We start from the raw sequence: 23,681 nt of genomic DNA on the forward strand, positions 1-23,681 counted from the left end.
AGAGATGCTGCTATACTCCGGTCACGAAGAGGACAATGCTCCACAAACTCAGGGAGTCGTTCTTATGCTGTCCAAAGTAGCACGAAATGCACTTGTAGGATGGGAATCTCACGGATCCAGAATCATCAAAGCATCATTCAAAACAAAGAAGGAGGGAATCTTAATGAATATTATCCAATGTTATGCACCCACCAATGATAGCAACGACGACATTAAAGATCAGTTCTACGAGCGGCTACAGTCAATCATTGAGAAATGCCCAAGGAAGGACCTAACTATTCTGATGAGAGATCTAAATGCCAAAGTCGGAATAGACAACACTGGATATGAAGATATTGTAAGATCCATTTTGAATGCTTTGTGTGTTGGTGAAAATCCCTCCATGTATATATTTGCACTTTGTTCCTATTGATCCTCTTAGTTGTACATTGTTAACTTTTTGGTTACATTTGAATTGTTAATATTTGTATTTTATTATAGTTTTCGTTTTTACTACACCTTCACTAATTCCCCATGTTTCTTCCCGAACTGCACTTATGTTGTTTTACTTTATACTAAGTCTGGGCGGCAGCCATTTTGGTTTATCCCTGCTCTTGATTGCTTGACCTGTGTTGACTGGAATTATGCATTTTGGTTGTGAATTGAAGCACTCTTCCAGAATTGAAAACACTCTGTGTTATAGAGCGACCAATTATTACCTTTTGAACGAATCTGTACGTGATCTATCCAGACAGGATAGAATAACAGTTATTTGTGGTGATTGGTAATTTTCTTGCATCCTGTATCAACTTTCTTATTTCCTGTAGGTTAGATTTGATCAATTGAACAATTATTGGTTGGATAGCTGCGTGGTTATATTTGTTTAGGTAATAATGTACGCTTAAATTTATGATAAATTATAGAACCGTCATCTTACCCAATTACTTTGTTTTGGTTTCAATCGGGAGAGGACGCGTACCTAACTCATCCCGACAGCTGTCCTTCACTCCAAACCGTAGTTTGGATCTTACAGTTCTAAACAAATAATTTGGTCCAATTCGTTTGGTTTTCGTTTCGCTGATTCCAATCGTTGTCTCTGGGAATATTTGGTCGTTCGCTTGCGATGCCAAACAATCGTCGAAGGAAATTAAGTCCAAGGCTCGTGGATGCTAAAAGAGATGAACAAAAGGATGGATGCCCTCAATCAAGGCAAGTGCCTTATGATGCTTCTATGTGTCATGGTTCATATTCTAATAGGGACGATTATAATTATAGTGAATCTAGTTGTGATATTATGGCAGGTGGCATAGAAAACCTTAGTTTACACGTAAAGCAAGCAAAAAGCGCGATGCCTACGGCGCCTTTCGTAGGTCTAGAGTTACCAAAGGTTGAGTTAAGTCATTTCGACGGTCAACCTAGAGGTTATTGGAGGTTTTTAAAGGAGTTTGAGACCTATGTGGAATCAAGGGTCAAGGATGATGGTCAATGCTTGCTTTATTTGATACATTATTGTAAGGGTAAAGCGAAAACAGCCATTGAGGATTGTATTATGTTGGAAGCCTCTTCTGGTTACAGGAAGGCCAAAGAGATTCTAAAACGGTTATTCGGACAGGCGCATGTAATCGCTCGAGAGACACTAGAAGACTTATTCAATGCTGTGAATTTTGATTATACTGACGGAGAGCAACTATCAAACTTGGCTATTAAAATGGAAAACTGTGCTATGGTCTTGGAACAGATGGATTATACCTCTGATCTAAATTCTTTAGTTACTTTGGAAAGAATAGTGAGACTCTTGCCTCAACCTATGCAAGCCCAGTGGGCGGACTGTGTGTATAAATTGACCGAAGATGATAGAGAGCCTACGTTTCACGAACTCACTCAGTTTATCGCATCGCGTGCGAGAGTGGCTTCTAGTAGATTTGGACGGTTAGCAAATCGTTCAAGAAAAGGACATAACGTAAAGACGAACTGTCACGTGCAATCGGAGCAAGGGAATAGTTCGACAACGAAAATTAAATGCAGTATGTGTTCCTACGACCATGCTATTTATAAATGTCCACAGTTCTTAGCGCTTAAAGTTCAAGACCGATGGTCTCACGCTAAAAGCAAGGGTATTTGTTTCGTCTGTCTTAGACAAGGACATAGAGTTAAAGAATGTAAGCTGACAAAGCGTTGTAACGTTAATGGTTGTGAAAAGAAACATCATTCTTTGTTGCACAGCGAAAGTGATAAACCTGGTATCTCGAATTGCTGCGGATATACTAAATCACTAATCAATCAATTGTGTTTAGGCATGATTCCTGTACGGTTGAAATCGCGAAAAGCCGAGATTGTGGGTTATGCTCTCTTGGACAACGGTTCTGATGTGACACTGATAAAATCAAACTGTTTGAGGTCTCTCGGGCTAAGCGAAGACCAAGCATCAGTGGTAGTTGAGACCGTGGGCGGTAATAGAACAATGAAGGTCACGAGTGCGCCTTTTGAGGTATATTCTTTAGATCGATCTGAACATGTTACGATTGAAGGAGCTCTGATTGTAGCAAGTATACCAGGTCATAAGCCAACAAAGTCAGCAATGAACAACCTAGTTAAGTGGCCGCATTTAAGCGATGTGCCAATAGATAGCCTAGACTCTGAAGAAGTTTTACTGTTGATTGGTTGCGACGTACCAGAAGCACATTGGGTGTTAGACCAACGGTTGGGTGGAAGGAAGAACCCGTACGCTGTGAAAACGTTGCTGGGGTGAACGGTTTTCGGACCTGCGTCATGCCCGGAATATAGGAAAAGAGTTGTTAATCATACCAGTAAGATACAGACATTAGAGAACGAAATACGTAAGCCTTATGACGTAGAGTTTTCAGATGCTTATTCAAGTGATAAATCATTATCAGTAGACGACAAGGTGGCTATAAAGATTGTGGAAGGTGGCACGCGCTTCGACAACAGTCATTTTGTAGTTTCTTTACCGTGGGAAAAGAATAATTATGAAGTAGCAAACCGTAGATTACAAAGTTTGAAGGGTATGTTGTCGAAGGATGTCAGTCCGCACATCAGGTATATCAAAAGTACTGAAAGTGATTTTACTAAGACTTATGCGGAGAGGGTCTTTGAAATATATCTGCAGTCTTATTATCGCCCTGGAGGGTATTTACCTCATCATGCAGTATTAAACATGAAAAAACCAGAAGAACTTAGAGTGGTCCTTGATTGTGCCGCCCAGTTTGCAGGGGTTTCCCCAAATGATATGATTTATCAAGAACACGATACCACTGCTGATTTAATGTGCATATTATTAAGTTTTTGCAAGGAGGCAGTTGCAATCCCTGCAGATGTTGAAGAAATGTTCATGCAAGTGAAGGACCCTGAGTCTGGTCGAGGAGCTTCAAGATTTCTGTGGTGTCAGGAGGGGGACATGTCGAATGAACCATCCGAGTTTCAAGTGACATCCCATCCATTTGATGCCACATCCTCGCCACTTCGTGCGAACTTTGCCTTGAATAAGACCGCACAAATATTCTCTGACGATATTGAGTTTAGAAAAACTACTGTGGTTAACTTGAGTAGTATAAAGTACAACATGTCACCTATTCTCTCTTATAACTCCGAGTGGTTGAAATTAGTCAGAGCTGTAACCTGGTTTAGAAGGCTCATCGAATTCCTGATGGTGCTTCGTTCCCCGAGTCATGAAGGATCCGTTCATCTAGGATGTTTAAAGGTAAAAGAGCTTGAGATTGCCAAGCGTAAAATTTTATTGATGGTTCAGAAAGAAGTGTATGGAGAATTACTTAGTGAATTTAAAAACAGCAGTAAAGTAGTAAGTCATGATGATCTGAAAGTTTTATCATTGATAATGCTTGATGGGTTACTCTGAGGTGGAGGTCGACTAAGATACTCAGATTTCCCAAATGCTTTTAAACATCCAGTAATTTTACCCAGTCGACACTTAGTGACGGAAATGATAATCAGACATTGTCCTAAAGAACAAGGACACATAGGAAGATCATTAGAAAAAGGGTATGGATATGTGTTTACTTGTTTGCAAACATGGGCAGTACATATTGAAATGATGTGTAATTTGATTACTGATTCATTTATAATGGCTCTATTACGTTTTATTGGAAGAAGAAGGAAACCTCCGGAGATTTACAGTGACAGTGCGTCAAGCTTCGTGGTGACAGTTTCTGAGTTAAGCAAGTTTGTGCATCAGTCGAATCAGCAGAAGATAAATAGTGAATTGTCAGCGAGGCCCTCATCCAACAGCATGGGTGGAGTTTGGGGAAGAGTGATTAGGTCTATACCACAAGTGTTATTGTTGATCACCAGAGAACAAGTGAAGCAGGTCACCTTGAATCTTCGGATTAGTCTTTGTTGTTATTATTGTAGGTAGGTCGAGTAGGCGTACTGTTGTAAGTCCTACTCGTTCCTATGGTGTGATATGTTATATAATGAACCATGACCATAGGCATCAAGGTAGCTTGTGTGATATGGAGGGATTTTGGGGGCCGGTGTAAGACCCATTTCGAATGCTTTGTGTGTTGGTGAAAATCCCTCCATGTATATATTTGCACTTTGTTCCTATTGATCCTCTTAGTTGTACATTGTTAACTTTTTGGTTACATTTGAATTGTTAATATTTGTATTTTATTATAGTTTTCGTTTTTACTACACCTTCACTAATTCCCCATGTTTCTTCCCGAACTGCACTTATGTTGTTTTACTTTATACTAAGTCTGGGCGGCAGCCATTTTGGTTTATCCCTGCTCTTGATTGCTTGACCTGTGTTGACTGGAATTATGCATTTTGGTTGTGAATTGAAGCACTCTTCCAGAATTGAAAACACTCTGTGTTATAGAGCGACCAATTATTACCTTTTGAACGAATCTGTACGTGATCTATCCAGACAGGATAGAATAACAGTTATTTGTGGTGATTGGTAATTTTCTTGCATCCTGTATCAACTTTCTTATTTCCTGTAGGTTAGATTTGATCAATTGAACAATTATTGGTTGGATAGCTGCGTGGTTATATTTGTTTAGGTAATAATGTACGCTTAAATTTATGATAAATTATAGAACCGTCATCTTACCCAATTACTCGAATCTCGATTACACAGACAGATGTAAGCATCTATCTTTAGAACCTTTATGGCACCGTAGGCTAAAACACAATTTAATATTTCTCTACAAAGCGATATATGGGCTCTCCTTTCTAACCTCCTGCCCGACTATAACCCACGGCCCAGCCTATAGACTTAGAAACAACCCATATACACTACTTACCGTAAAACACCAAAAATAAATGCGTTGTAAGTTCTTTACAGTACGGTACAGTTTATTGTGGAACAGGCTGCCAATGCCTATCCGTAACTGTGATACGTTTACCAGATTCAAAAAGCTAATAACCCTATTTCTAGACTCCAAAGAGCTTCAACATTACCTTGAACTTCCGCCCACCAATGAGGCACTTTATTACGGACCGCCTAGTATCTAGAAAGAACAAAATTATAACAAGTTCGACTGTTACTAATCTGAATATAACCAAATCACAGGATATATGGCTTATCATTTCCTATTATTCATTGTTTATTAATCATGATTTCATGCTCCCAACCCTAGCTTTCAGTCCCCAAATCTCTACAGGTTAAATGTACATTATTCTTCCTAAAAGTCATGCTTTTTTTTCTACTGCAAGTAGACAGATAGCTCAATCTTATGGATGCTGATCTACTAAGGCCGATCATTCAAAGCTCAAAATTTGGCCACAAAGTCTTGTGAGTTTCTCAATGTTTTATCTTTCTCACCCTAAAATCTTTTTCTTTTTTTTCTACAATTTTATACCCTCTCATATCTTTTGATTTACTATTAATCCTTACTTCTTTAAACCATTAGTTATTTTCATAGCAGTGTGATATACTATATGGACATCTAACCCATAAAACAGAATTTTTAAATATCTGATTTGCTTGTAACATGGACCTAGTAGAGACAGTGTATTCCAACTATGTGCTTTGATTAAAGCATTAATCATACTTACCACAAACGTAAGAGAGCCTAACATCACAAAAGGAGGGAGGGTGGCGTTACTGACCAGCAAACATGAAGGTGGGGAGATAACTTCAATCCACCCATGTCTGTAGGGCAGAACATTTTGTTTAATTACGGCTCCTTATGGTTTAGTGGGATGTCACGGACTTATGGTATTGAAGCTGATTTATCACGCAAAATACCTCTTTAAATCGTGTTACGAACGTTGAATTGGTTTCACTTCCTACTCAGAAATCCTATTACAAGCAAACTAGACAATTCGCTAATATACGAAGCCTACTCAAGACCCTATAAAACCTGAAAAAAAAACAAATAAAAAAAACGAAAGGGGCTCTAATAGCTTCGATAATAAAAGGAAGATAGCCAGTTGTATCTCACAATACTGTTTCTAGCACTATATTTTATTTTATAATCACACATAATCTTATACTCTCAGCTCTTTTCCGAATCGCCTCCATTTGTCAGTTGTATGTCCACTCACACCTTGCTAAAGCTTATTTTCTTTAACCTATTAAAATGCTCTTTCTTAACAAATACCTTAATAAAAGAAAATTAGACTGAGTAATCATACCTTAAACATTCCTACATGAATATTGGCTACTCTGCCTCTCGTGTTTTCTTTTACTTGCTCCCTCTTTCAGCCCCCTTGAGATATGGAACAGGTTACTTCATCCCGCACCATCCTTAAAGCCTTGGATATCCCAAAGGGACATAAGGTTGCGATTTCTAGAAGCACATACCTTCAATGGACCTACTCTTGACCATCAGTCGCACATTCGCAACGCAACTCTCGTGAAGCGCGCCAACTGTAGTACTGATTAAAACAATCTACATTCATGTCTTATAAATTTTCAACCCAGCTATGTAATTTAATACAGTGTATATTGTATCATTTGTATCAATTTGATCTTGCCTGTAAACTGGCATGCCTCATGTAACAAACTGTTATTTGAGAATAAATTATTATTATTATTACTTTGTTTTGGTTTCAATCGGGAGAGGACGCGTATCTAACTCATCCCGACAGCTGTCCTTCACTCCAAACCGTAGTTTGGATCTTACAGATATTATGGGACGACATGGATTGGGAGAAAGAAACGAAAATGGAGAAAGATTTGCAAATCTGTGTGCATTCAACAAATTGGTCATAGGAGGCACGATATTTCCACACAAGTGTATACACAAGGCTACATGGATCTCACCGGACCACACTACAGAGAATCAAATAGATCATATTTGCATCAACAAAAAACTTCCGAAGGACGATGGAAGATGTGAGAACCAGGAGAGGTGCTGATATAGCTTCAGATCACCACCTAGTTGTGGCCAATTTAAAACTGAAGCTAAAGAAAAACTGGACAAGTGGACAAACAGCAATACAAAGGTTCAATACAGCCTTCGTTCGAGATACTGACAAACTCAATGAATTCAAGATGGCTCTCAACGACAGGTTCCAAGCCTTACAAGATCTATTGAATGAAGAAGAAACTACTATGGAAGACAGCTGGAAAGGTATCAGAGGAGCATCAACTTCAACATGTCAAGAGATTCTGTGCCTAAAGAAACACCATCATAAGGGGTGGATCTCTATAGAGACTCTGGACAAGATCAAAGAAAGGAAGAACAAGAATACAGCAATTAACAACAACCAAACGCAAGCAGAGAAAGTCCAAGCACAAGCTGAATACACAGAAGCAGACAAGCAAGTGATGGGGAGCATTAGAACCGACAAGAAGTACGTGGAAGAACTAGCAACGACGGCGGAAAAAGCTTCTAGAGAAGGAAATATGAAACAGCTTCACGATACAACGAAGAAACTAGCAGGGAAATACAGTAAACCAGAGAGACCGGTCAAAGACAAAAAGGCAGGCCAATCAGTGGAATGCAACAACAGCGAAACAGATGGGTAGAATACTTCGAGGAACTCCTGAATAGGCCGGCTCCAACGAATCCACCGGACATCGAAGCAGCACACACAGATCTTCCCATAGACGTCAACCCACCAAAGAAGGAGGAAATCAGAATTGCCATCAAACAAATCAAGAGTGGGAAAGCAACAGGACCTGACAACATACCAGCTGAAGCACTGAAGTCAGACATCGAAGTAACTACAAACATCCTTCACCTTCTATTCAAAAAAATTTGGGAGGAGGAACAAGTGCCGATGGACTGGAAAGAAGGACACCTCATCAAGATTCCAAAGAAAGGAGACCTGAGCAAATGTGAAAACTACAGAGGAATCACACTACTGGCAGTACCAGGAAAAGTCTTTAACAGAGTGTTGCTGAACCGGATGAAGGATGCAGTAGACGCCCAACTTCGAGATCAACAAGTTGGATTCCGTAAGGATCGGTCGTGCACAGACCAAATTGCAACACTACGGATCATCGTCGAACAATCAGTTGAGTGGAACTCATCACTATACATCAACTTCATTGATTATGAAAAGGCATTCGACAGTGTAGATAGGAGGACATTATGGAAACTTCTTCGACACTACGGAGTTCCTGAGAAGATTGTCAATATTATCCGGAACTCATACGACGGACTACAGTGCAAAGTAATGTATGGAGGACAGCTGACAGATGCATTCCAAGTAGGGACCGGAGTCAGACAAGGCTGTTTACTGTCTCCCTTCCTCTTTCTTCTGGTGGTCGACTGGATTATGGAGACCTCAACATCTGAAGGAAAACACGGAATACAATGGACAGCTCAGAATCAATTAGACGATTTGGACTTCGCAGATGACCTAGCCCTCCTATCGCGTACACACGAACAGATGCAGAAAAAGACAGCCAGTGTGGCAGCAGTCTCTGCATCAGTAGGCCTCAGCATACAAAAAGGGAAAACCAAGGTCCTCAAATTCAAAGCGGAAAACAGTAATCCAATCACTGTTGACGGCGAAACTCTGGAAGATGTAGAATCCTCCACATACCTGGGAAGCATCATCGATGAACAAGGAGGTTCGGATGCAGACGTAAAGGCGAGGATCGGCAAAGCAAGGGTCGCATTCCTACAATTGAAGAACATATGGAACTCAAAACAACTTTCAACCAATATCAAAGTGAGAATCTTCAATACGAATGTCAAGGCAGTTCTACTGTATGAAGCTGAAACTTGGAGAACTACAACAACCACAATCAAGAAAGTACAAGTATTTATAAATAGCTGTCTTCGCAAGATACTCAACATCCATTGGCCGGATACCATCAGCAATAGCCTTCTGTGGGAGAGAACAAACCAACTTCCAGCTGAAGAAGAAATTAGGAAAAGACGATGGAAATGGATAGGACATACATTACGCAAATCGTCAAACTGCATCACGAGGCAAGCCCTAACTTGGAATTCTGAAGGGAAGCGAAAAAGAGGAAGACCAAAAACACATTGCGTCGGATAATAGAAGCAGATATGAAAACGATGAATTACAACTGGATGGAGCTAGAAGGGATTGCCCAGGACAGGGTTTGATGGAGAATGCTGGTGAGCGGCCTATGCTCCTTCACGAGGAGTAACAGGCGTAAGTAAGTAAGTAAGTAAGTAAGTAATAGACAGTTCTTACCAAACTGCGCATCCATTATGAAACCTCTAATCGACCAACTTCATGGAAATGATGATATCATGAGAGAATCATTCGCCACAATTAAGGAATTTATCTCAGATGCATCCATGCTTGCACAACAGGATACCCAACCACCATTAGTATCTCAGTAAACGCATCCGACCCAGCAATCGGAGGAGTTTTACAACGATGGGTTAGCTACATCTGGCAACCTTCGGCATTCTTCCCAACACGTTTGATAGATACAGAAGCGAGGTATGGCACCGGTACGTCACTTTTAACACTCTGTGGAAGGCCGCGAATTCACTATTCTCACCAATCACAAACCTCTTGCCTTCTCTTTAAGCTCATCTTCAGACAAGTACTCGACAACGGGACTATATTTCGCAGTTTACTTCAGATATACGAAACATTTTTGGAGCGAACAATGTAGTTGCAAACGCCTTGTCTCGTATAACGTTCATGAACAGTTTCCAAGGAATCGACCTAATTAAACTTGCTCAGGTTCAAAAGAAGACACTGATCTTCAGGACGAGTTATCTTCAACAACCCTAAAACTGCGTATTAGACAGATGTGGACAGGTAAGAAAACCTTATTATTCGACACATCTGCAGGTAGGGATCGTTCAGTCGTGCCGCAGCATTATCGACGCAACGTCTGCAATACGTTGCATAAACTTTCTCATCCAGGTGTTCGTGCAACCATCAAGCTCATAGCAGAACGGTTTTGATGGCCTGGTATGAATACCGACTTAAAGGATTCGGAACACGATGGCCAGAAGCAATACCTGTGAAGGACATTACTGCTGAAACAGTGGCCTTTGCCCTTGTCGAACGGTGGGTAGCAAACTTTGGCAACCCTTCAACTATGGCTAAAGACGTCAGTTCCCGTTGTCTGACTATACTGTTAGGAATAAAGCGGTCCCAAACGACCGCATAGCACCCACAAGCGAACGAGTTGGTAGAGCGCTTTCACCGACAGTTGAAAGCCACCTTATCAGATGCAAACGTTTCACGGTGAACCAACGCTCTTACACTCATCTTACTTGGTATTCGCCATGCAGTGAAAGCTGATATCGGATGCACCGCAACCCAACTCGCTTATGGACCGACACTCCGACTTCCAGGAGAGTTCGTGGACCTTTCATATTTTTCAATCAATACGGATGTAAACTCCAATACGAGCAGGCTTACAAACGTGGTTTGTACAGTCCGGTAAACCACCGGTAGTTTTTTTAATGTTACCACTTTCTGTACCTTAAGGTGCGACGCAAAATCTACCGAGTGCAACTTTACATCGACCTCTTTGGATACCAACGGCGATTCATTACTAAGAGTCCCTAAAGATACCAATTTCGGTTTTCCCTCGATGCCTAACTCATCAGCCAGACCATCAACAATGACGGAGGTATCTGATCCACTATCTAAAAGGCGCAAGTTTGAATAATCTTCTCATCACTTTTCGTACATACAGGCACTGAAGTAAATGCTACTGGTCTCTGTATACTCCTACCACTCCCATCCTTGTAGATCTGGGTATTATTGTAGACATCACTACTGCCATCTCTTTGTTCTTCCTGATTTCTGTGTAACGGAGTATGGTGTCTCCAAGCTCATCCTTCAGCAGCACATGACCTCAGCGATCGATGGTTTTTGCTTCATAGCTTGTTTTCAGACAAGCAATACATAACTTGTGTCTGAGAACGAATTCTTTCCCTTCTCTAACATTCTTGTTTCTAAACTTCTGACACTGATCTAAAGGTTGATTACCTGAGAACTCTAAACAGGATGAACTACGTAAGGGGATATTGTCATCACTAGTATTCGCATAAGATATCCTTACTGCATTGTAATCTGCATTAATTTTCCCTTTTAAAATACCAACACCCTTACTGTCACTATTACTACCGCAGTTTTCAGGTAGACCATATCTAGTATTAGCTATATCAGCTTGTTCCTTTACGAACTCAGTAAGATCGGCAAACAGAGGCTTTCAACCTCTTATGATAATCTTATAAGCTACCTTTAGCCACTCTTGTTGAATGTGCGTTAGTAATTTCAGAACCATAATTTCAATAGTTCTGGAAGAGTTCAAATCATAAGGGTAATTCATCTGTTTGGGAGTCAGATCGCATATTTGCATTTCTCGAGACAGTCTTCCGAAACCATCTGGTTGAGTCCTTTTTATATTGGGAAAGTTTAACAAGCTGTCGATAAACGTGAGCGCTATGACGTGTTTTTGGCCAAACGTTTCCTCTAGAAGCTTAAGAGCTCAACGATAACCTACCTCTGGTTCTAGTATAGTACAATGAAGGATAGCGGCTCTCGCTTCTCCGTCACAATACTGAATCAAGTAATTTAGCTTAGATCTAAATCCAATATTTTCACTCTCGATGCATCCTTCGAAATTGCTAATAAAAATCCAATAATTTGTCGGTGTACCATCAAACCTTAAGATTTCTCTTTTGGTAAATACAGATTTTTAATATTTCATTCTCAATGCTGTTTACTGATTGGCCGAAACCTTCACATCTCTGGCTGTGTAACCTTTCTAGTTAAATTTCTTTTTCTAACTGGGTTGCACTTAACCCAGCTAACTATCCTATGTGCGCTGAAATGTTTACTGTCAGAACAAACTTATAACGTGCAATCCCCTGCTAAAACTCCTCACCAAGTTTCATCATAACATACAGTTTACTTTGAATAGCGTGTGGATATATTGAAATCGTCGTATGATATGGAGTACACGGTACTACTCAACCGTCGGTTTTAAAATAATAGGCATATATACCATCGGAAAACGGGAAGAATTGGTGAACGTTGAAGTCTGTAAGCATTAACTTTGACCCGGAAATTCGTAGACGAATTTGAAAAGAGTTATGTGCAAATCGAATGTCTCTGGTTGATATAAAGCAAAACTTTACCCATTTCAACGTCAAACGTGATTATGTTGCAAGGAAAATTAGTGAAGAGCGTTACACTTTATCCGGCAGAAATTAACATGCTGTTAAACTATCCCTGCCACTGCTGGACGTCATTAGGTTATTTTGCTGGAAATCAATTTAGCAGCTCTGAAGCTTCATGGATCACTTCAGTTACAGACCTAGATGGGTCACCCGTTTGCGTTTGGGTAACATCTTGGGTGGATTGTTATGAAAGCTGCGTAGCATGGTTTTTCTAAGTCACAAAGCTGTCCGGGTTTTGGAGTAGTCCGAATCTTATTTACTACTTGTTAAGGATCGGGAATTTCATTTATGCTAATGATACCTAATGATTACAACTACTTGCTAGGAAAGTGTTGTAGTAAACTCTTCACGTAAGCCAGTTATAAGTTTCACGTATTTAATCCCTCAGTTAATTAAAAAATATTTGTAGCATATAACTCACCTGAACTTTTTACACTGCCGAGAAATCCTGTTGTGATATTGGTCCATATGAAAGCGACTTTTGTTGTGTGATGACCTAAGGAATTTAGTGTTTTTCTCTTCTCGATTCTGAAACATTGCCCTACTAATAAGGCGCGTATATTAATCTCGTAAATGGTCGTTACACGTAAGCATTTTCATATACTCTCTTATGTATTTATAGGTTTTAAAGATTTTCCCCATGTACGTCCTTTGATAACTACAGCAGTCGTTTTATGGATTTGCGTAATTATCTATTTGAGTTCCAGTTTCTTCAATTTGGAAAGTAGTGATCAGCAAAGTTTAGCTTGTCAAAATTTACTGGATGTAATTACTGGTTTAAAATCGCAAGTCGATATCGGGTCGGCAAATTTAAGAATATTTCTTACGTCGTACAATGATAAGTTAGTTATAGTTTTTAAAATTAACTAATCTTTCACTAAAACTACTCCTTTTCAGGCGCTTAAATTGATCCACTTAATTATATATTTTGCATCTACTTATAATGTACAAAAGAAAACAGTGGTAAGATCGAGATAAGGAGAGGCAAGTGACGTGCCACGCTGATGTCACCTGGTGTGGAATTCAACTCTCTAATCCATAGATGGTGAGCAAATTCTGAGGACTTCACTAAATCCTGGTGAACATTGGCACTAGGTCTAGAAACAACATAGGCAATTCCTGATTGGATTCCTGTCGATAGTTGCTTATATCCTGTCCGTCTTGATGGGGTAGTAAAAAGTTGGAGACATAATAGCACACGCTGTTGCGTTTTCATCGTTTCTGCCTACACTGCAGCTTGGTCCCAGTAAAAGATGCGCTTGCTAAGCGCTTGGACGTCATAGTTGTAGTAGACCCAAACGTCTATAAATACTTCAGTATCATCTACCAGCAACTTAAATCAAGGTTTAGGAAAAATCAGTGGGTTTTGATGGTATCTCTTAAACTGACATGTTCTAAAACTCATCCTGTTAAACTTGAAGAATGGTAATGAAGCTAGATAACGAGAAGTTTACCCAATGATCATAAGTAGTGGTAGACAACGAAAGTCAAAGGGATGGAAAAGAGGCACAGTAGGTAACACTAAATAAATATTGCGGCTCATTAATGGGACGAATATATGAAAGTCCTTAGTGAGATCCCAAGAAAAGCAGTAGTTATTCACTCCCAGTCCATAAGGTTAGACCGTTTGGTAGAACACTTTAGATAATACTTCAAATGAACTGCAGTTGCGCATTATTTTCAAACGACGTGCATGAAAAACTGACTTACGTTTCTCAACACTTGAGATTAGAAAGCCTACAGGGAATCTAAAACAAGGGTAAGCAGTAGGTTTTAATAGACTAACGCTGGAGATCTTCAAGGGTAGTGGTCCAGTCGCAGTTATCAGACCCACGAACACTAGCTAGAGATTGAGAGCTCGACGTATTCCCATCCGTCTGGTTTTGACCAGTGATCGTTATGGTTAGGGAGAAAGGACAAGTATCATCTTCCACAACCACAGTGGAATCAGTTTGACTGATGTAGTGTCTAAAATACTAGCCTCCATAATCTAACGCTAAACTAAGGTTCATGAAACGAAAACTCTGGAGAACCAGTTGATTTAAACCTGGCTGTGGATGTATGTTTGCTTTTCGTTAAGATTTAGAAAAAGGCGTACTTTTTGCCCCCGACAACAGTTGTCTTTCTTGACCTTAAGACGGCATTTGACTCTGTTGACCGAGAGGTTTCGTAACCAAAGAAGTACATTAACTTTGCTCGTGTATGTTGGTATCACCGAATGAAAAATGTTATAATTAGGCATAGACTACGAGCTAAGGATGCCAAATCAGTTGATGAGGTAATAAGTCGTCATCGACTAAGGTGATTGGAACATGTGTTGAGAATGCCTAACTATTGCATATTTCGACAGACGATGCTGTGTAGTTTATAATTAAGACAAAAGAAAACCAGGAGTGATTAAACCAAAATATGCAATCAGTCCATGAAGTCATTGACTATTGTGCTGAGCCACGTAGGTAAGTACAGATTACCTGGTTTTGGTCCGCGTAGTAACTGCTGCTCCCAGTATTCTCCCACATTTACCTTTCCGCTGACATTTCGAGCCTTGTTTTCAATGTTTGGTATATTTCGTCGTCATTTTTGCCTCATTATTTTGATCTCGCTTTTCATCCTATGCTAATGGTATATGACAACTAGACATTACACATCTGTCCGAAGCTCTTTGTTAATGATTGACTGAGAAGTGAACAAGCTATTTACTTTCGCCTGTTACCCCTTGTGGAGCTATCAAGCAACAAATATATTCAGTAATCCCATTTAAAAATTTGTCTTCAAATGCTGCAATATGTTTTCATGTTTTAAAAGATATCAATAATATGAATTATAATAATAGAATATTCCGATTAATTTGATTTTTTCTGCAATAGAAACAAAAAAGAAAATACTATTGTAAAAAGAGGTAAGTTGTGTATGACAACTTCTGGTATTGACTAAATATTTTCCATATAAAACACTATGAACTTTAAATCATTAATTACATGGTCTTGATGGTGTATCATACTTGCTACTGTTTTTAGTTCACCCTTAGACATTTTAATACCAACTGAAAATAATTCCTTATTGGGAATATTCATTTTCTGGGCTATAAGTATTCACTGCATAATGTGTCAATATATTATGATATATTTACCAGTATATTCCGGTTTAATCTTATGTTTATAGGAAACACTGGTATATGAGCGATGAATATTATAAAATTCGGTTAAGCTTGTACAATTATATATTCAAATTAACAATTTGAAAATTAGCTACATTTAATGTAATTACATCGTTTAAAATTATAACATGTGAATCCAAGGCTAATGTTAAAGTTGCACGGAGCGATTCAAAGGACTTTTAGCGTAGGGAAACTACAATTAATGCTTTCTACACGTTCGATGGTCACTCCAAGATTGAAGTATGGATTACATAGACTAATCATCTCTTTATGTGTATGTAAATTCAAGTGTTCTTGTGGAGCAAATTATATTGAGAGGTGTCATCAGAATTTGTACATTAAACGTGGTTAATTTTCGGATTATGAATTTGAATATATAATTGTATAAGCTTAAGAGAATTTATTGAGAATATTCTTCGTTCTTATATCTGTTTTAAATATGGTGGGAATTTTTCAGCGAATAGAATGTAATCAACCCATTGCATTGAAGACACTCAACTAGTTCCTTGAGTGTAGTGTAAAGGTCATAGAGACAAAAATATCGGAATTTGTGGGAAACTTGGTTGAGTTAGGTTAGTATCCTAAACTATTCCTTAAGTCATTACTCCTTAATCAGATTCATCTAGACAGATAAGCATTAAAACGTCATGCATTTTACCAAATCGATACATTCAATACTATTTATTTATTATTTATTTATTTGAGCACATAAATATTGGTACAAGAGTGCGCCAAATATGTATGTGCCACACAAAACATTGAGAATTTAAAGAGAAGAAAAAAAGGTAAGGAGCGTAAAAAAACAATGACGAGATTGGTGTAAGGTGGTATAATAATAATACTGGTAATAATGGGGGAACGGAAAGGTACAATCAGAAGAAATCTTTCAGTTAAGGAAGATACAACCACTTTCTACGAAAAAAGTAAAAGAAGGTTACAGCAGGATCGCCACTGGCTTCTATTCTGAGCCATATCTAGTAACGTCTCTAGCCACTGTGTAGTTCTATCTCTCGGACCCTAGCCAGAGAGTCGTGAAGGACCAACACAAACCACCCCTTTGCAGCTTTCATATCACGACACCATGTCATATACTGACCACCTCTCCGCTTTCTCCAACCAGTCCCAGAGTCGGCAAGTAATGCACGACGAGAAATTCTCTAGGACGACATTCGTAGAACATGTGCAAGCCGCCAAAGTCGATGTTTCAAGATGGTGACATCAATTGAACTATCGTCTCCGCACCCGAACACACGATGCCGAACCTCTGCATTACTAACATGGTGCTGCCACTGGATGTTAGCAATCCTTCGGAGACAACGATAATCAAACACAGAGTCGTCTAACATCCTCAACTCAAAGAAGCCAGGTTTCGCAAGCATGGAGCGAAACTGCTATCGTCGACGCGTTGTAGATCTGATCTTTTACAGCCAGACTGACATCAAGAAGGCGCCAAAGGTGGACCAGATTGGCATAAGCCGCTCTGGCTTTCATTATACGTGAATCGATCTCATCACTCACGCCACCACCAGCACTTATGCAGCTACCCAGATACACGAACTTCTCGACTACTTCTATCTGTTCACCATCCAGAGTAAGTACAGGATTAGAATCCTGCCAGTCTTGTAGAAGTACTTTGCACTTCGAAGGTGCAAAGCACATACCAAACCTACGGACACTGATTGCCAACTGATTAAGTGCGGATTGCATGCCTTGGGCATTATCGCACAGTAAGACAATATCATCCGCATACTCAAGGTCGAGAAGTCTTTCTCCAGGCAACAGATCCACACCGCCATTACTTACATCCATCAGAGCTGTTTCCAGAATGTCGTCGATGGCAAATTGGAAGAGTAATGGTGAGATTGGGCAACCCTGCCTAACCCCACTGCTCGAATGGAACAATGGAGAGAGGTGGTTGTATGCCCTCACTCTGCCTGAAGTGTTTGTATATAGGGCTTTGAGGATGTTAATATGCTTCTCAGGCACACCCTTCTTTAAAAGATAATCCCAGAGAACAGTCCTTTTCAATGAATCAAAGGCGGCCCTACTGTCACGAAACACTACGATTGTTGGCCTTTGATAAGTATGGCGGTGTTCTAACATTTGGTGCAGGGTGAAGATATGATCAATACATCCTCGACCAGAACGAAACCCAGCCTGCTCCTCGCGAGTCAATCATTCTCGGGTTTTGAACAACCTACGAAGTATGACGGAAGCCAACAGCTTGAACTCAATCGGAAGTAGACTTACCCCCGATAGTTGTTGCAGGAACGATGTGAACCCTTATTAAAGATAGGGACAACTATCGACTCATTCCATGACGTTGGTACACTCTCTAGCTCCCAGACCTTTTTAAACAACGTCGTCAGTTCCTTAGTCAGAAAGTCACCACAATCTTTAGAAAGGGCAGGAGGTAAGTCATCTGGGCCCAGTGATTTGTAGCGCTTCAAGAGTTGGAGTTCCTTGCGGACTTCCACCTCATTTGGTGGATCAGTAGTCATCGACCATGGAGGGCAGGACAGTCTGACCGATGTTGCCGAAGCAGCAGGCCAGTCGAACTGCCCTTCGAAAAATTCTGCCCATCGTACAAGACGTCGATAGATGTTAGTGATTGGCATCCCTTCATCTTTACAGGTTGTTTGGCTCACACCAAACCTCTTGACGCCGGTGAATCGGATGAGTTGAAAGAACATCCGGCAGTTACCAGATGCAACTGCTGCTTCAAACTCATTGACACACTCCGACCACTAGGCTTCTTGGTTCTTACGCAAGTTTTGCACAATTTCATTGTGTAACAGTATTCGTTTGTGAACAAATTCGTGGTCACCCGGAGTAGACCGACTAGCTTCAATAAGCTGTAAGGAGCCTAAAAAACCCAGTGCTTATAAGCGGGACGTTTCGCGAACCCACAACTGACTGTACCCGCCATTTTCATGGCGTCATGCAATTGCAACCAATGCTCATCTATACTTTTCGGTGGAATGGTAGCTAGCCTAGAAACTAGCTCGGTTCGATACTTATTTGCAACAGAAGTTGCAACCAGCTTGCTAACATCAATCCTTTGGTGGCGGTCACTTCGTTGGCCACTGAAAAGTAAGGCAAGATTGGCGCAGACCAAGGCATGTTCAGAGTCCAGATAGGTACTCCAAAAGGAGCGGCAGTCTTGTACACAACCACGCCAGCGGTAGTTGATCGCGATGTGATCAATCTGAGTCCAGGCTTGAGATGCAGAAGGAGGACGCCAGGTGGCACATCGTCGATGACTGTGCCGAAAGTTAGTGCTAGCCAGAAACAGGTTGTGGTCTGTGCACAGTTGCAGTAGACGGTACCCGTTATCTGTCCTGCGACTAACAAGTCCCCATCGGCCACCTAAACGACTCTCTTCTGTGCCTAGACGCCCGACCTGAGCATTCATGTCTCCGGCTAGTACTACAATATCTGTCGAACGCTCTTTCTGGAGAAGAACAGGTAACTGGTGGTAAAACTCATCCTTGATTGCATCCGGGCTGCAATCTGTCGGGGCATAGGCGGAGATGACGAAAAGACATGGTTTCTCACGCCGATTTCTCCTCACTTTGATGGAACTCTAATCTTACAGCACATAACCGACTGTTAATGGGGATCCGATACTGATTTGAAGGAGATAGCAATAAACATTGTTCTCAAAGAATTTTGCTTTTAGTGGACTAACATAGGCCTTAGGTCACAGATTATTGATCACGTTGCAGAGATATACTTAACCAGAGATCGGAGAACTTCTGAAAAGCCTAAGAAATCTACCAGTCGAAAATTGAGTTTCCACTAAACCTAATATGTACCTTCATAATTTTTCTGGTACGGAATTAAACAAAGGGAAACTTGGAGTTTTAGCTCTAGGCTTAAAGTTTTATGGTACACACAACGGAAATTCAGTTTTAAGACTTTTCAGACATCAGATCTAGTTCCGACCTCCGATTAAAAAATTGAACGTTCTGAATCAAATCTCGATTGTTGCTATAAGTTTAAAAACAGTGAGTATAACTAAGAAACCATTTTAGTAAAAAACACACATGAGGGCTATCGATGAACTCATTAAGGAGGAAAATCTTATTGTTAAAAGGCTGGGTGAAGGAACAGGAACTGTCTTAGCTAAAAACTGTATTGACAAGTCTAACATCTTGACTGATCACTTAAAATCCTAAAAACTGAATGACCACAAATACATCAGTAATAAGATAGAAAATAAACATACCAGATCTGTGAAAAAGTTCAAATGACAGCATAACTTCACCACGTGCATACGAACCAGTTAAGCCGATAAGCACTCATTCACTTAAGTTATATGGATTACCGAAGGTACGTATACCAGATATCCCATTGTAACCAATTCTGGACATGTACGATTCCCTCATCATACTTTAGTAAAGCTATTAGTAACCATTTTAAAGCCACTCCATAAATATCTAATAAATGATGTATTCTAGTTCGTCGGCAAGATCAAAAACAAACTAAAGAACAAAAGATAATGTCCTTTGACGTAGCATGATTGTATACAAATGTCTCACTCATGAAAACAGTCGAATATATCTGTGAACAACTTAGAGAACTAGAACTAGAAACTAAAATCCATTTGGGCATCGTTAAGGAAATATTACTAAACTGTAATATGAACGTAAACTTCAAATTCAATGGTGAAATCTATGGCCGAATAGATATTGTCACACTAGGTTCACTACTAGGTCCCGTACTGGCTGACATTTTTCTCACTATACTAGAAAACAGTACACTGGCACGGCTTATTGGCAAGTGCTCATTTTCCTGCCGACATATGGATGATACGTTGTAAAGACCATACTAACCGGGTATAGGGGAAGTAGCGTTCAAACAGGCTTCTACCCTAGAAATTTTAAGTGTGACGAGCAATAACACATCAAGAATATTCGTTATTTGTGTAAAGGTTATTCAGTGTGTGTTAGCGGGGCGTAGAGTGGATTAAATCATGCTCAATGCACGCTTGCGTTGGCGCACGCTGATTATCTAATTCCTATCCAATCAGCGCTAGTCGATACTTGGAGAACACTAAGATCCTCTTATGTAAAAACTATAAACATACTAACGTTTCTCCTATTGTGCTTCTTACTTCCATCTAAATTTGTTATTTGGAATATAATCTGTTCAACCGTGTTCTGATTTGGGGACTTGTCGAGTGAATTGGTGTCCAAGAATACTAAGCAATAGGAATATTTGGGTCGTAATAAGAGAGAATTATAACAGTATGTTTATCGGTATTACTCGTTTATTTTACTTATTCTCATAGTTGGGATACATGGTATGTCATATGAAATCTTACGTCGTCGTGCTTTGCAGTATGCTCGTGAAGTCAAGTATAGTCTTGTTCAACTTGATAATGTGGGTGTGAAAATAAAAACTATTGAAAACTACTCTTTAATCAAACCGTTAGAAGAAGTGCAAGTCTCACTGGAGCGATTAAAAAGTCAGTTACAAGATATTTCATTACACTTGCACGTTGATATTGATGGAATTGGACGAGTTGACGGTGTGTTGGAATCACGAATGAATTATCTGGAATATTTATCAAGTGAACTTCAAAGTGAATTATTCCAATTGCAGGTTGGTTGCACGTTAAATAATATTGTGTCTTATTATTTTGAGCTTTATAACAACTTCATAACGGTGACATTAGGCTGTTTTACCTATGGTGATTATATTAGGACTACGAAATTATACTTACCCTTAATTCATGGAGTGTGATTTGAAAATGTGACGTAATGTCTGAACTAACTAACTACAACTCTGCACATTTTAAAACTAATGCCCTGTTCATATTGAACTCGTTAGCAGCATACGACAATCACTACCTTTTGTTGTTGGAAATTGTGGGTGCTCCTATCCTTCCATAACCTTCCCTAAATAAATGTGTGGAAATTGACAGCAGATAACCTTGGAAACCTAAAACCATACTTCTAAATTCCACAATGCAGAATTGTATTTTATTCTGTTTCTTTTGTACAGGTTGTTTAAAGACACTATTTGTTTCTCAGTATTCATATTTAATAGATAACATACCACTCGTGAATTAAGTAGGATTATTTTATTCATCTACAACTTTATTTTCTCAACCGTAGGCTCGTTTTTTTGAATGGGATGTTAATCGATTTGCGACCTTATAAGTACATAAGTTATTTCGGATGTGTTAATAGGTACACAAAATTTTCTGTTTTGTTTCGTCTTTAATTGACCAATTTTTCTGAGCCGAATATATTTTTGCGACCTATTACTTTTTGGTGTTACGCAAATTGTAAACCATAGAATAGGATAGTTAGCAGAGATTAACAAGGTAAGGAACCATAAATCATGAGTTAAAAGTCTCTAGTTCAACTAAAAATATGAAGAATAGATGGAAACAAGTCCAGAAAAGAAATTGAATAAAAATATCTATTCACAGCCTCAATGAACTGATGAATGTATGTTGTAGATTTATCAATTTACTTTTTCATTTGTATAGTGCATGTCATCAGTATTCAATTTCCGTATTCTTATTTTTAAGATGCTATTAATCTTGTCTCATTAGATGAAAAATGTTGGCTGTCAAGACCCTCACCTTTGAATCCTTCTGTTATTCTAATCACCCAGCCTTATTAGGGTGTTCCTTGAAAATTGATCGGTGGTTTATTGACTTTAGCTCCTGAATTTCATTTGTTGGGGACTGATGAAATCTCGGAATACATTGAGAAAGCTTGCTTAGCTTTTGCGAATTTGCGTAGGAAAGGTGACCGTCTTTCAACCGTGGAGGAGGACACACTGCTCATCACTCCGCTCTTACTTTATAGCTTTGGGACTTGGACTAAAAGGCTAGGAGACAAGCAATGTGATCATAAGTGACGTCAAAGCATCGGTTGCGTATCGTAAGCAATGCCTACATTATGCGTCAAGTACTGGGCAGTTATATCAAGTTGGTTGATAGTTCTGTGAATTTTTATCGACTGAAGGGGTTAAAAAGTATAATCTACTTACTGCTTTCCTCGCTGTTCACTGATGGCTGTGATAGGAGTTAGCAAAGAAAAGCTAGAAACGGTCAACCCAAAATATAGTATCAGTCTCTATAATCATTTACTGTTTTTGGGCACTTTTTCATAGATCCAGGTTACCTGGTTGGGGTTCAAGTGATTAATAATTAATGTAAATAAATAGTATATTTGTAATATCCCAATGAATGGAAAAATTAGATTTTCTATTCATTGGGATATTACAAATATACTATTTATTTATAACAATCTGCCCAATGCTCAGTTTATTCGAAATTATCAAATCAAACCTTGGTAATGATACCTATAATAATTAATGGTTTGGCATGTCATGTCTCAGAACTGCTAGGGGTGATTCAGATACATTTAATGTTTATTTTACTCTATATTTTGGCTTCATATATTCCTTTATACGTAACTCATTTCGATTCATTCAATTCCAGCCGCGTTTTCAGTATTTAGTCCTTTTCACCATCATTGATACTATCATTGAAGAGGAAGGTTGATTATGAATACAGTGGTCTTGGGTGCTGTTAGAGGTATGAGGGCGGTTATCACTTCCCGGTTGCCCACACCGAGGAAGGGTTCTTCTGGAGGTACCTGGAAAGGAAATAGGGCTAGAGTTTGTATAAGTAACCAGAGAGCGTGACCGCAGTGCCCAAGGGACAACTGCTTGAGGTCGGTCACACACGAACTTTTTATGAGTAATTTTTGTGTTAGCTCCGTACTTGTTGAGACCTTACCGCCGGAGACGGATATCCGTGGGATAAGGCGAGGTGTGCATTTTTAGGGTCGACCTTTTCTAACTCCACCCCTCCTTGTGGGAAGGCAGCATCACTGTCATGCTGGTTGTCTGAAGGAAACACCTTACTGCTGTCACACCTCTGTACAGTCAGCAGTACGACTTCGCCTTCGGACCTTGGGTTTGTTGCATTTAGTCTTACCGCT

At 39.6% G+C, this 23,681-nt stretch overlaps 2 protein-coding genes across 2 annotated transcripts in view; both read left to right on the forward strand.

The window, feature by feature from the left end:
- Positions 1 to 386: 386 nt before the first annotated feature.
- Positions 387 to 7,367, forward strand: MS3_00000188 (uncharacterized protein). Its single transcript, XM_051208054.1, has 3 exons — positions 387 to 4,915; positions 4,959 to 5,752; positions 6,668 to 7,367. Exon 1 carries the CDS (start codon positions 1,103 to 1,105, stop codon positions 2,726 to 2,728), a length of 1,626 nt encoding a protein of 541 aa, XP_051063977.1. The 5' UTR covers positions 387 to 1,102; the 3' UTR covers positions 2,729 to 4,915; positions 4,959 to 5,752; positions 6,668 to 7,367.
- A 5,593-nt stretch (positions 7,368 to 12,960) lies between these two features.
- The window catches only part of FUT8_7 (Alpha-(1,6)-fucosyltransferase), a 38,279-nt gene continuing 27,558 nt past the window's right edge, over positions 12,961 to 23,681 (forward strand). Inside the window, exons 1-4 of the mRNA XM_051214056.1 lie at positions 12,961 to 13,137; positions 13,174 to 13,393; positions 15,419 to 15,450; positions 21,005 to 21,318. The gene's annotated coding sequence lies outside the window, so the exon portion shown is untranslated. The remainder of the gene's footprint in view (positions 13,138 to 13,173; positions 13,394 to 15,418; positions 15,451 to 21,004; positions 21,319 to 23,681) is intronic.

The sequence above is a fragment of the Schistosoma haematobium genome, assembly GCF_000699445.3.
Source record: "Schistosoma haematobium chromosome Unknown HiC_scaffold_386, whole genome shotgun sequence".
In the NCBI taxonomy this organism is placed as follows: Eukaryota; Metazoa; Platyhelminthes; class Trematoda; order Strigeidida; family Schistosomatidae; genus Schistosoma; species Schistosoma haematobium.

What these genes read in the sequence shown, in the direction of transcription:
- MS3_00000188 (XM_051208054.1), top strand. Translation starts at nt 1,103, where the DNA reads ATGCCAAACAATCGTCGAAGGAAATTAAGTCCAAGGCTCGTGGATGCT.